The 15,057-nt window shown below is 41.5% G+C and overlaps 1 protein-coding gene across 1 annotated transcript; it reads right to left on the reverse strand.

Annotated features, from left to right (window-relative positions):
• Positions 1–9,294: 9,294 nt before the first annotated feature.
• Positions 9,295–10,497, reverse strand: LOC149816287 (PHD finger protein MALE MEIOCYTE DEATH 1-like). The gene has a single exon (XM_089986865.1). The coding sequence runs from the start codon at positions 10,495–10,497 to the stop codon at positions 9,295–9,297; it is 1,203 nt and encodes a 400-aa protein (XP_089842991.1).
• Between the last annotated feature and the right edge of the window lie 4,560 nt (positions 10,498–15,057).

The following is a 15,057-nucleotide window of genomic DNA, read 5'->3' on the forward strand; positions in this document are numbered from 1 at the left end:
AATTAGTTCACTCGTCCCTCGTCCCAAACCATTTTGGATACCAACTAACCATGGCATAGAAGTGGGTAGCCAACCTGATTACTTTGGATAAACTTAACTCACTTATGTTTGAATGAAAAATACAGTTCAAATCTTTTAAAGACTAACGCTAAACTAAACATCAATCATCATCATCATTATCAATGAGAACTCCATGCAGCCTCAAGGGGTTTTGCATAGTGGACATAGCTTTGACCACTAGACATGTGATCAGGGTTCCATTTGTTGGAACAAATGGTGACCAAAACCATGAATTATGAGAATCAAGATCTCAAGCCTAGAGGCACGCTCTTAAGATCGTTATCTTTAAAACTTCAATCGCCCTACTTCAAGATTTTTGAAAATGCAAAAAGGGTTTGTACACAACTGAGTTCTCATGATACAACTAGGATTGGACCTCAAGAGCATCACTACTTCAAAAGATCAAGTGACCTCTCCCACACTTGAACTTGGCAAGCCAAATTGAGAACAAAAGAATATAAAGAGTGAAAGCTTAAGAATAAAAAAATCTGATGAGCCAAAAGACTAAAATGAAGAAATTTATAGACTTTATGAAGGCCAAGTCATTTTTGTGAGAAATGAAATTAAAGGTTATAAATCAATGGTTTGAAAATTAAACGAAAATAACCCTAAATGGTCAACTGCTTTTGACTAACGATCAAGGACCTCCAAAACCGTCCAACAGTCAAAATGCTCTATAAACGCTACATAAAAGCATTTTTTAAGTCTTTCAAACGACCAAACCATTAGAGAAAACGGAAAGTCAAAGATGGCTTGGTCAAAGCAGACCATGAGACCTCACACGCACCTCAAGCACCATTAAAAGGCTATATTGCCCATCAAGCGTCTTCAAAATGCCACATTGCGCACACACACGACACTAAAAATTGCTGCATGCAACCAATTTGCTGATTTCAAAAAAATGGCTATAAACATGTCAAAACTGATTGATTTTTTTCTAAAAAATACAATCCAATAATTGATTCTAACCAAAGCGGTCATGTTAAAACCATCTACAGGGTCAGATTTGCTGAAAACAATTTCCATCAGTGAGATTACAAGCAGGGTATGGAATAGGTATGATGACATAGCGGATGAGTGAAATTGAGCTACAAGAGCAACACCAATCTGAACCCTAACAACATCAGATATCAACAGAAGATTGTGTTTTCAAAGAATGTGAATGGGCTGTTGTGTGAGCCTAATTCAAATTTTGAAAGAGTTACTTCACTTAGCCCTAACTGTTTTGGATACCGACTAACCATGGCAAAGAAGTGAGTAGCCAACAAGATTAATTTGGATCAACTTAACACACTCCTCTTTGAATAAAAAATACAATCCCAATCTTTTAAACACTAGTGCTAAAGTAAACATCAATCATCATCATCATTAACAACGACAACTCCATGCAGCCCCAAGGGGGTCCATAGTGCTAAAGTAAACATCAATTGAAGCCTTGACCGCTAGACATTTGGTAAGGGTTCCATTTGTTGAAAGTGATCAGAACTAGGATTTAGGAGAATTAAGATCCCAAGCCTAGAGGCACGTTCTTAAGATCGTTATCTTTAAAACTTCAATTGCGCTACCTTAGGATTTTTTAAAATGTGAAAAGGGTTTGTTCACGACCGAGTTTCCAGGATACAACTAGGCTTGAACCTCAAGAGCGTTATTGCTTCATAAGATCAGTTGAACTCTCCCACACTTGAACGTGGCAAGCCAAATTGAAAACAAAAGAATAGAAAGAGAGAAAGGTTGAGCATCAAAAAATCTGATGAACCAAAAGATGAAAATGAAAATATTTATATACCTTAGGATGGCCAAGATATTTTTATGATAAATTAAATTAAAGGTCATAAATCCAACGGTTTGAAAATTAGACAAAAATGATCCTAAATGGTCACCCACCTTTGACTAACGATCAAAGACCTTCAAAACCGTCCAACAATGACAATGCCCCATAAACACTATATAAATGCACTTTTAAAGTCTTTCAAATGACCAAACAATTCAAGAAAATAGAAAGTCAAAGACAGCTTGGTCAAAGCAAACCACAACACCTCACATGTGTCTCAAGCGCCATCAAAACGCTACATTGCCTATCAAGCACCATCAAAATACCACATTTGCTGACACGCGACACTAAAAAATGTTGCATGCAATAATTTATAGATCTTAAAAAAATGGCACTAAACATGCCAAATTTAGTTGATTTTCTTCCTAAAAAATACAATCCAACGGTTGATTCCAACCAAAATGGCCATGCTGAATCCATCTACGTGATCAGATTTGTTAAAAACAAATTTCATCAATGAGATTATAAATGGGGTATGGAATAGGTATGATGACATAGCGGATGAGTGGAACTGAGCTACAAGAGCAACACCAATGTAAACCCTAACAACCTCAAATATCAACAGAAGATTGTGTTTTCAAAAGAATGCCAATTGCTTGTTGTGAGAGCCTAATTCAAAATTTGAAAGAGTTACTTCACTCATCCCTCGTCCTTAACCATTTTAGATACCAACTAACCATTGCATAGAAGTGGGTAGCCAACCTGATTACTTTGGATAAACTTAACTCACTTTTGTTAGAATAAAAAAAGCAATACAAATCTTCTAAAGGCTAGTGCTAAACTAAACATCGAACACCATCATTATCAACAACAACTCCATGCATTCCCAAGGGGTTTTGCATAGAGGACATAGCCTTGACCACTAGAGATGTGGTCAAGGTTCCTTTTGTTGGAACAAATGATGACCAAAACAAGGATTTAGGAGAATCGAGATCTCAAGCCTACTGGCATATTCTTAATATCGTTATCTTTAAAAATTTAATCATCCTACTTCAAGATTTCTAAAGATATGAAAAGGATTTGTTCACGACTAAGTTCCCAAGATACAACTAGGATTGGACCTCAAGAGCATCGCAGCTTCGCAAGATCAGGTGACCTCTCACACACTTGAATTTTGCAAGCCAAATCGAGAATAAAAGAATAGAAAGAGAGAAAGCTTGAGAATCAGAAAATTCGATGAACCAAAAGACGAAAATGAAAAAATTCATAGACTTTAGAAAGGCCAAGATGTTTTTATGATAAATGAAATTAAAGGTCATAAATCCAACTATTTGAAAATTAGAAGAAGATGACTCTGAATGGTCACCCGCCTTTGACTAATGATCAAGGATCTCCAAAGCCGTCAATACCCCATAAACGCTACATAAATGCATTTTTAAAGTCTTTCAAACGGTCAAGCCAATAGAGAAAATGAAAAGTCAAAGACAACTTGGTCAAAGTGAACCACGACACCTCACACGCGCCTCAAGCGCCATCAAAATGTCACATAGCCCCTCAAGTGTGTCAAAACACAACATTATGCACACACACGACACTAAAAATGACTCATGCAACCAATTTGTTGATTTAAAAAAAAAGGCTCTAAACATGCCAAAATTGATTGATTTTTTTTACAATATAATCCAATGGTTGATTTCAACCAAAATGGCCATGTTGAATCCATCTATGGGATCAGATTTGTTAAAAACAACTTTCATCAATGAGATTATAAATGGGGTATGGAATATGTATGGTGACAAAGCGGATGAGTAGGACTGAGCTGCAAGAGCAACACCAATCTGAACCCTAATAACCTCGCACATCAGCAGAAGATTGTGTTTTCAAAGAATGTCAATATGCATGTTATTGTGGGAACCTAATTCAAAATTTGAAAGATCTATTATATATATCTCTCGTCCCTGATAGTTTTGGATACCAAATAATCATGGCATAAAAGTGGGTAGCCAACCAAACTAACTTTAGACATACTTAACTAACTTATGTTTGAATGAAAAATACAACTCAAATCTTATAAAGACCAGTTTTAAACTAAACATCAAACAATATCATCATCATGATCAATGACAACTCCATGTAGCCCCAAGGGGTTTTGCGCAGTGGACATAGCCTTGACCACTAGACATGTGGTCAGGGTTCTATTTGTTGGAACAAATGGTGAACAAAACTAGGATTTAAGATAATCAAGATCCCAAGCTTAGAGGCACATTCTTAAGATCTTTATCTTCAAAACTCCAATCTCCCTACTTTGGAATTTTTAAAGATGCGAAATGGTTTGTTCATGACTGAGTTCCTAGAATACAACTAGGCTTGGACCTCAAGACTGTTACTGCTTCGCAAGATTAGGTGAACTCTCCCACACTTGAACGTGGCAAGCCAAATCGGGAACAAAAGAATAGAAAGAGAGAAAGCTTGAGAATCAGAAAATCTGATAAACCAAAAGATAAAAATAAAGAAATTTATAGACTTTAGGAATGCTACCACGTTTTTGTGATAAATGAAATTAAAGATCATAAATCCAATAGTTTGAAAATTGGACAAAAATAACCATGAATGGTCACCCACCTTTTACTAATGATCAAGGACCTCCAAAACAGTCAAACAATTATAATGCCCCATAAATGCTATATATAAAGTCTTTTAAATAACCAAACTATTCAAGAAAGCAAAGAGTCAAAGATGGCTTGGTCAAAGCAGATCTCAGCACCTCACACGTGCCTCAAGCGCCATTAAAACACCACATTGTGACTCAAGTGCCATCAAAATGCCACATTTCAGACACACGCAACACAAAAAATTGTTGCTTGCAACCAATTTGCCAAATTGAAAAACAAAAAAGGCTTTAAACAAGCCAAAATTGGTTGATTTTTTTTCAAAAAAATACATTCCAATGACTGATTTCAGCCAAAATGGCCATGTTGAATCCATCTATTGGGTCAGATTTGTTAAAAACAACTTTCGTCAATTAGATTACAAATGGGGTATGTAATAGGTATGATGACATAGCGGATGAGTGAAACTAAACTGCAAAAGCAACACCAATCTGAACCCTAACAACCTTATATATCATCAGAGGATTGTGTTTTCAAAGAATGACAATCAGTTGATCTAGGTGCTTAATTCAAAATTTAAAAGAGTTACTTCACTTGTCCCTCCCGAACCATTTTGGATACCAACTAACCATGGCATAGAAGTGGGTAGCCAACCTGATTACTTTGGATAAACTTAACTCACTCCTGTTTGAATGAAAAATACAGTCCAAATCTTCTAAAGACTAGTGATAAACTAAACATCAACCATCAACATCAACATCATTATTAACAACAACTCCATGTAGCCACAAAAGGTTTTGCATAATTGACCTACCCTTGACCATTAGACGTGTGGTTAGGGTTCCATTTGTTGGAACAAATGGTGACTAAAAACAGGATTTAGAAAAATAGAGATCCCAACGCTAAAGGCATGTACTTAAGATCGCTATTTTTAAAACTTAAATTGGCCAACTTCAAATTTTTTTAATATGCAAAGAGGGTTTGTTCACGAATGAGTTCCCAAGATACAACTAGGCTTGGACCTCAAGAGTGTCCCAGCTTCGCAAGATCTGCTGACATCTCCTACACTTGAACTTGGCAAGCCAAATCGATAACAAAAGAATAGAAAAAGAGAAAGCTTGAGTATCAGAAAATTTGATTTACCAAAAGACAAAAATAAAGAAATTTATAGACTTTAGTAAGTCAAAAACATTTTTGTGACAAATAAAATTAAAGGCCATAAATCTAACAGTTTGAAAATTGGACAAAATGACCCTAATTTGCCACCCGCCTTTAATTAATGATCAAGAATCTCTAAAATCGTCCAACAATCACAATTTCTTATAAACGTTATATAAATTCATTTTTAAGTCTTTCAAATGGCCAAACCATTCGTGAAAATGGAAAGTCAAAGATGGATTGGTCAAAGCAGACTGTGGCACCTCACACAAGCCTCAAGCTCCATCAAAACACTATATTGCACACCAAGCACCATCAAAATTCCACATTGAGCACACGCGAAACACAAAATTATTGCATGCAACCAATTTGCTGATTTAAAAAAGAAATGGCTCTAAACATGCCAAAATTGATTGATTTTTTTCTTAAAAAATACAATCCAGTGATTGATTCCAGCCAAAATGGCCATGGTGAATCCATCTATGGGGTTAAATTTTTTAGAAACAATTTTCATCAATGAAATTATAAATGGGGTATGGAATAGGTAAGATGACATAGTGGATAAGTGGTACTAAGTTGCAAGAGCAACATCAACATGAACCCTAACAACCTCAGATATTAGTAGAAGATTGTGTTTTCAAAGAATACCAATTGGTTGTTGTGGGAGCCTAATTCAAAATTTGAAAGAGTTACTTCACTCGTCCCTCATCCCTGACTATTTTGGATACCAACTAACCATGGCATGCAAGTGGGTACCCAACCTTATTACTTTGGATAAACTTAACTCACACATGTTTGACTGGAAAATACAGTTCAAATCTTTTAAAGACTAGTGCTAAACTAAACATCAACCATCACCATCATCATTATCAACAATAACTCCATGCAGCCCCAAGAGGATTTGCGTAGTGGACAGAGCCTTGACCACTAGATATGTGGCCAGGGTCCCATTTGTTGGAACAAATGGAGGCCAAAACCAGGATTTAAGAGAATCACAATCCCCAGCCTAGAATTATGTTCCTAAGGTTGTTATTTTGAAAACCTCAATCACCCTACTTCAGGATTTTCCAAGATACAAAAAGGATTTGGTCACGACTAAGTTCCCAGAATACAACTAGGCTTGGACCTCAAGAGTGTCACTAATTCGCAAGATCAAGTGACTTCTCCCACACTTGAACATGGCAAGCTAAATCGAGAACAAAATAATAGAAAGAGAGAAAGTTTGAGAATAAAAAAATATGATGAACTAAAAGTCAAAAATGATAAAATTTATAAACTTTAAGAAGGTCAAGACAAAAATAAAATTAAAGGCCATAAATTCAACGGTTTGAAAATCGAATGAAAATGACCCGGAATGGTCACCCGCCTTTGACTAACGATCAAGTACCTCAAAAACTGTCCAACAATGACAATGCCCTATAAACACTATATAAATGCATTTTTAAAGTCTTCCAAATGACCAAACCATTCAAGAAAATAAAAAGTCGAAGTAGACCACGACACCTTGCACGCACCTCAAGTGCCATTAAGATGCCACATTGCCCGTCAAGTGCCATCAAAGTGCCATATTGTGAATACACGTGACACTAGAATTTGATGCATGCAACGAATTTGCTAATTTAAAAAAAATGGCTCTAAACATGCCAAATTCGGTTGATTTTTTTCCTAAAAAATACAATCCAATTGTTGATTTTAGCAAAAATGGCTATGCTACCAGGTTAGAACTGTTAAAAACAAATTCTATTAATGAGATTATAAATGGGGTATGAAATAGGTTTGATGATATAGCAGATGAGTGAAACTAAGTTGCATGAGCAAAACCAATGTCAACCCTAACAACTTTACATATCAGCAGAAGATTATGTTTTCAAAAAATGTCAATCGGTTGTTGTGGGAGCCTAATTCAAAATTTGAAAGAGTTACTTCACTCATCCCTCATCTCTAACCATTTTGGATACCACCTAACCATGGCATAGAAGTGGGTAGCGAACCTAATTACTTTAGATAAACTTAACTCACTCTTGTTTGAATGAAAAATAAAGTACAAATCTTCTAAAGACTAGTGCTAAAATAAAACATTGAACATCATCATCTTCATTATCAACAACAACTCCATGCATCCCCAAGGGGTTTTGCTTAGTAGAGATATCATTAACCACTAGACATGTGGTCAGGGTTTCATTTGTTGGAATAAATGGTGTCCAAAAATAGGATTTTAGATAATCGAGATCCCAAGCCAAGAGGCACGTTCTTAAGATTGCTATCTTTAGAACTTCAATTGCACTACTTTGGGATTTCCGAAGATATGAAAAGGGTTTGTGCAAGACTGAGTTCCCAGGATACAACTAGGCTTAGACCTCAAGAGTGCCACTGTTTCGCAAGATCAGGTGACCTCTCCTACATTTGAACTTGGCAAGTCAAATTGAGAACAAAAGAATAGAAAGATAGAAAGCTTGAGAATCATAAAATCTGATGAACCAAAAGACGAAAATGATGAAATTTATAAAGTTTAAGAAGGAGAAGACGTTTTTGTGATAAATAAAATTAAAGATCATAAATCCAACGATTTGAAAATCGGATGAAAAATGACCCCGAATGGTATCACTCACTTTTGACTAACGATCAAGGACCTCCAAAACCGTCCAACACTGACAATGCCCCATAAACGCTATAGAATTGTATTTTTAAAGTCTTTCAAACGATCAAACCATTCGAGAAAATAGAAAGTCAAAGTCGAGTTGATCAAAGTGGACCACGACACCACCTCAAGCACCATCAAAATGCCATATTGCCCATCAAGTGTCATCAAAATGCCACATTGTGCAGACATGCAACACTAAAATTTGTTGCATGCAGCTAATTTGCTGATTTAAAAAAATGGCTCTAAACTTGCCAAATTTAGTTTATTTTTTTCCTAAAAAATAAAATCCAAGGGTTGATTCTAGCCAAAATGGTCATGCTGAATCCATATGCGGGATCAAATTTGTTAAAATAATTTCCATCAATGAGATTTTAAATGAGATGTGGAATAAGTATGATGACATAGTGGATGTGTGAAATTGAGTTGCAAGAGCAACACCAATATGAACCCTAACAACCTCACATATCAGCACAAGATTGTGTTTTCAAATAATGTCAAACGGTTATTGTAAGAGCCTTCACTTATCCTTCATTCCTAACCGATTTAGATACCAACTAACCATGGCATAGAAATGGGTAGTCAACCTGATTACTTTAGATAAACTTAAAAAATACAATACAATTTTTTTAAAAACTAGTGCTAAACTAAACATTAAACATCATCATCATTTTCAATGACAACTTCATGCCTACCTAAAAGGTTTTAAGGTGTGGACGCAGCCTTGACACACTTAGGATAAGGGCTCTAGTAAGACAGGCTCAGCTAGCACTAAGAGGTCTCTAATTTCTGAGATCCCGTCATTTGAAATAGGATGGATTGCATCGTACCATCAATCCAAGCTATCCAGCGTAATCATCTGGTCATTGATTGGACGGTAAAGATTGAATGCATGATGGAACCCATCCTACTTCAAATGATGGGATCGGTGTTCCTGATTTTCCTGTCCTTCATTAAAAAAAATGAATACAATGCTCAACAACAGATTCCCTCTCACTTCAGTTCTTAGAAACAGAACAATTAAAGAGAATGAATACAGCACCGCGCAACGTCTCCTCTCAGCCACCACCGTAGGGATGATCAATAAGCGAGATGGGCGAGCGGCATAAGGCCCCTGGGCCGCAGGCGTCGCAGAAGAAGATGACAGGCGCGCTGTCTCCGTCGGCGATCCCCCAGCAGCGCGTGTGCTGCCACACCTCGCATATGTCGCACGCGATCATCCGCTCCCCGTCGTCATCCCTCGCCCCGCACCAGCATTCCACCACCCAGCTGTCCGCCCCTCCCTCATACCTCAGACCGCACCCCTGGTCCATCCCGCTCCCCGCCACCCACACCCTCGCCCCGGACTCCGCCACCCCGAACAGCGGCTCCCGATCGTCTCCTCCCACCACCCCTCCGATCTCTCGCACCACGAACCCCTCGGCGATGCAATACGTGTCCCGCAGCGCCCTCTCGATCTCCCGCTTGAGGTCGCCGACGGTGGCGTAGGGCGGCACCACCACCACCTCCGGCGGCGGCACCAGCCGGCTCCACTCCTCCGCCTCCACCCAGCTCCCGGGCACCACCGAGCACAGAAACCGCAGCATCGCGTCGTCGTCGTCGAAGAACTGCCACGACTTCACGAACCGCTTCGTGTCTAGGACCGCCCGGGCCGCCCCCTGCAACACCTCCGCCTCCGGCGTCGGCCGGAAACTCGCCGGCAGGTAGCTCTCCACCACGTGCTTGTACACGTACACCATGTCCTTCGTCACCTCCGCACGCCTTATCTGTCGCACTCCACCACCGCCACTGCTTCCCTCAGAATCCCTCTCCTTTTCCGCACCAACGCCGGCCAATTCCTCCACGGTGTACTCAAGGACGCGGGTGGCCGGATTCACCCTCCTGCGGACAACGTGCCGGCCGACGAGGCACTCGTTGAGCGATTTGAGCACGAAGTCGAGGAGGCCCGTGTCGCCGATCGTCAGCCGGGCAGCGTCCCGCACCTCCTGCCGCGACATCCGGCCTCCGCCGTCAAGCAGCGAGTCGACGATCACGTCGGCGGCGTACCGGATCCGGTTCTCCGACCACCGGCTTTCCGGGAACGACACAACCTTCGGCACGCCCGCGTCGTTCCGGTTCTTTTCTGCCTGCTTCTTCCGAGTCTCCGCCGCCGCCGGAGCCCTTGAAGACTCTGCAGTAGACTCGTACGAATCGGAGAGGTGAATCGGAAATCCGGACCTGAACTCCATCATGAACCGGAGGAGGTCCCTGACGGTGTGCATCTTGGCCTCGCTGAGGCCCTGGTACGTCCGAACGATACGACCGATCGTATCGGCTTTCTCGACCGCCCTGAAATCGCTCAGCACGGTCGTTAGGGGGAAGCCGCCCAGGATCTCCACCGCCGCCTCGTATTTCGTCTCTGTGACCCCGAAGCTCCCGTGACCGTACACGTACCCCCATCGTCCGAACCAGGATCGCCCGTACGCCACGCTGTACAGGAGCCGGAGCTCCATACTCCGCTTCTTAGCAACGTCCTCCACAGTCACCTCCCTGAAGAAGAAGAATAAGAGGATCGGTTCTCCGGAATCTGACGCACATCGACCGGAAAATTCTCATAGACGACTTACCTGGTGCGCAGGAGACTGCAAATTCTATCCCAGAGGTCCATAATTTCGCGTCCGGAGACGTATTTCGATCCCTTCTCGTTGCCGTTGATGGAGATCAGGTGGCCAAAGCCGTTGCAGTGGACCATCCCGTGCAGGAGGTAGTCGGCGCTGTCAAATGCGTTCAATTCCGGCGGCATGCAGGCTCCGAGCAGCTTCTGCGACGAGTCCGATGATGGAATTATGAAATGGTACCGGCGTTTTGATACAAAGTGGTGGCTCCAACCTGGAATTGCATCAGTGATCAAAACCCCATCTGAATTCGGTATGAAAATTCCGACCATCCCCAGAGATCTTGGTCATGTTCTTGATTTCGATTAATTGGTAATGGTAGACGACAATCCGGGCGTTGGATAACCGGAATTCCGAAACTCCGGCGGTTTGCTAAACGGCAAACGCGGCCCGAAACCATGAGATTCAATCTCAGAAGCACCAAGAAACCAACAAAGATTACGATCGGCATTCTCACCGCTGCATCTGCAGTAATCGCAGTAAGGCCTGAACGGCTGCGAGACCCGCTCCTCGACGACATAAAGAGGGATGGCGATGCCGGAATCCTCCTCGATCAATATGGTCCTCCATGTCGGCATCCCCTCGACGGAGTAGTCCTCGACGTCGCCGCATTCTTGGAGGAATTGCCGGACGTTGTCCCGGAAAGCGCCGGAGAGGTCGAGCGGGCAGCCGGGATCGGCGAAGGTGTGGAAGCCGTAGGCTCGAGCTCGGCGCTTCCTCTTCCTGATGAACTCTTCGTGGGCGTCTGTTGATAGCTGAACCATGCTTGAGCCACGCTTCGGCTCCAGGCTCGTCGGCAAAATACTCATACAGAAAACAGAAACGGAGGAAGAAGGGAAAGAGAAAAAGAGAGAGAGAGTGAATCCAAACGAAGGAATTCGAATTTCCGATCGATAGCGTTTGTTGGATCGCAGCTAATTCCGGTTTTCTGTCTCCACGATTTCTTTGGAATTTTCTGGTTTTTATTACGTCAGCATGACGGCGACTTTTTGGGGTTGAAGGTAAGAAACTGATCGAACGGTTCATAAAGCGTTTCGCTTAATGCTGTGGTTTATCTGAGCCGTTGGTTGCCTTGGACCCTGATGGGATCCATGGTTGGGGTTGTGGGGATTGGACACGTGGCAAGATGGTGTTGCATGCTCTGGGGGACGCGGGGATTGGACGCAGATCTTTTGATGACGTGTGGTTTTGTGGTTGGTTGAAGAGTGGCTATGTTGTAACTGTTTGTTTGAGTCGGTTTGTTTGTGAACCGAATCGAATTGGAGGTTACAAACGGTTCGCATTTGGGTCATATCCGAGTGGATCTGAATCATACCAACGGTTCGGATTTGGGTCATGTCTGAGTGGATCCTAATCAATTTAGTCGGATTCAGTACAGTCGACAATGCCTAAGCATTAATTCGATTTGGTTTTGGCAAAAAGTTTTACATGTGAATCTGAATTTGTATCCAATAGACATCTAATCTCACTACATATCCCATTAGCTACTTAAGCTAGTAGGATCCAGCCCCAAGGGGTTTTGGTGCTGTGGGATGGGAGCGGTCGAGATTTCAATCCCATGGGGCGTCAGCCCCTTGCATTATAGCCAAAGCAAGGTGACTTCCTGGGGGCGAGGGCTACGCCGCAGTTTTACCGGACTCCGGACTCAATTAGGTGAGATAAGTAATGCCTGCATCCTAACAGAAACCGACCCATTTAAATCCCAGAATTCGTAATTGGGAGCAAAAGTATTGGATACAGGTTGGTTCAAGTTGATCCAACTCCATATTCGAAAATTAAAGCAGTAAATCTGAATCTAGGTTTCCAAATGAGGACTGGCTAATTAGATGTCAGTCCAGAACTGAAATTTATATGGTGATTCTGAAATTAATTGAAAAAGGTTCTAATCCACTCTTATGTATAAAAAGCACAATTTTGTTGGATTCAATCTACGATTGAAACGTAGATCCAACAAAATATGTTGGCCCAAATCTGAATTCAAAAAAAAATTGTGAAAGGCAAATAAATGTCTCTCTCAGATTTTGCTAATAAAAAAACATATATCACCATCCAATCACAATATTACCATTTAAGTGAAAAAATATTTACATTTTTTTACTTAAATATCACAATTGTTCTAGAAATTTTAATAAATCTTGTAATACTGTCAGTCAGAGGACTAGGGATCAAATTAGAGTACTTGTTGCTGGCCTTGGTTGACAATGGGTTCAAGCTCGGTCCTGATCCAGCTGATATGACGATGTCACACTTGGTCTTGGGCAAACCTGATCTGCATATAGTCGCGCACAGACATTGATCGACATAAAGGCCCTTAGAGGCTCAGACATTGCACCAGATCTCACCAATTTCTGACTAGCTATACGATCAAACCGACCTAACGGTGATGCTCGAGTTACAGGGACACCAAGCACTAGAAATGAGCCAAGGCCCATGTTCAACTCGAGAAGTCACTTGGGCTTACTAAGGCAAACTAGCCCGTCTGACTCGATTCATAGTGGGTGAGTTACCTTTGACCTTGAGACTGATCTTAACCTTCTTCTTCAGTACTAAAAGGAGCAGTAAGTGAGCATCGCCAAGCAAAATCCAACCGAGTTCAAATGGCAGTGTTTTCTTTTCTTCATTAGTCAGATGACCATGATCTTACTTTGATGAAATTGGTGAAATTGGACCATGCTTTTGTGATTCTGCTGATGTTCTTAGAGAACTAGTTGAAGAAGGTTGTGTTTTGTGTGGCAGGAATACTATGTAAAGTACTCGGGCCAGATCATTGGATCTGCGCCGCTGAAGAAGGCTTTTGCATGCTCGGTGGTCGGTCCGGAGGGGAGTACTCGTGGAGTCTTTACACTGCGAACACCGAAACAAGGCCATGGTCAACATGGCACTTCCTGGCCCATAACAGAACGTCTGAGTCATAGGCAAGTGAAGCCCCGTTGGTTCATAGGCAAATCTTTGATCAAAGAATTTTAACCCCTTTATTCTGATATAGGTTTTTTTATTTTGAAGGGCAAGCTGGGGTTAGGCAGACCTCCACCAGTTATTATTCAATGTACCTCGGGGGTTTGAACCTGCAACGTCCCACTACAAGGAGACGTGCACTGACAGCTCCTACCAACCAAGTGGAGCCCCCGTTGGTTTTTTATTCCTGACATAGTTGAAGATGAAGATTAAGAGAGTAATCCGAGGGGTGAACTCAGAATCCTACCGATGTTCTGCCATCATTCTGCTTTGTGCCTGTGCCCCAGTAAGAACGAAGACCACTAATATTTTCAAGAGAAGCCATTATATCTGAGACAATTGACTATGTGATTCCTCTCCAGCCTACACATGCAAAACACCAAAAAAACGGCAACTCGGTGGAAAGTTTGGGCACTCAGGGTCGACATAACAATCAAGACAGAAGGGTGTTAACATTTCAAGTCACCCGAACAGAGAGAGAGACAGAGAGAGGTTTGTTTGAACCGAGTCAGGTTTGACCAATCCCACACCGAGTCCCAAGAATGCCAACCATGTGCCACACAATGAATCGAGGAAACAATCTCCAGCAAAAGTAGAAGGGATTCAAAATATTCATGATGCTTCGTCCAGTCAATAAAGATTTGCATGAACAAGACAAATTTGCAGTTCTTTGACAGCATGCTGTGATCACAAACATCAGGCATCAAACTGAGTAGGCTACCACGATAATGACAACTCTGCAAAGCCAGGTTCAATAGAGACTGACCCACAAAGCCAGGTTTGCCTATCCAAAATGATTCTATGCTGTGTGTGTGTGTGTGTGTGTGTGTGTGAGAGAGAGAGAGAGAGAGAGAGAGAGAGAGAGATGGTTGTTTGAACTACTTGACCCAATCAACGGGAAACATTATTCTATATCCTATATTGGAGAGACAATTTGCAACGAAAAGGCCACCAGATGACCATCCTGATTGCCCACTTCTGTGTACACCCCCCACCTTATGTAGTCTAACATAGGGTGGGGTTGGGCGAACTACTTGGCCCGGTCAACAGTACATATTATTTAACCTATCAAGTTTCACATTGAGCGACATTTTGCAACCCAAGGCCATCAGAAGACAATTCAAATTGCAGTAAATTCTAGGGACAGCAATTACCAGGTCTTCAAATACCCATCATATTCGATGATCGATAAATCCTATTTTAAATGCAATT

Source organism: Nuphar pumila, chromosome 14 (genome assembly GCF_984573655.1).
Source record: "Nuphar pumila chromosome 14, dmNupPumi1.hap1.1, whole genome shotgun sequence".
NCBI lineage: Eukaryota > Viridiplantae > Streptophyta > Magnoliopsida > Nymphaeales > Nymphaeaceae > Nuphar > Nuphar pumila.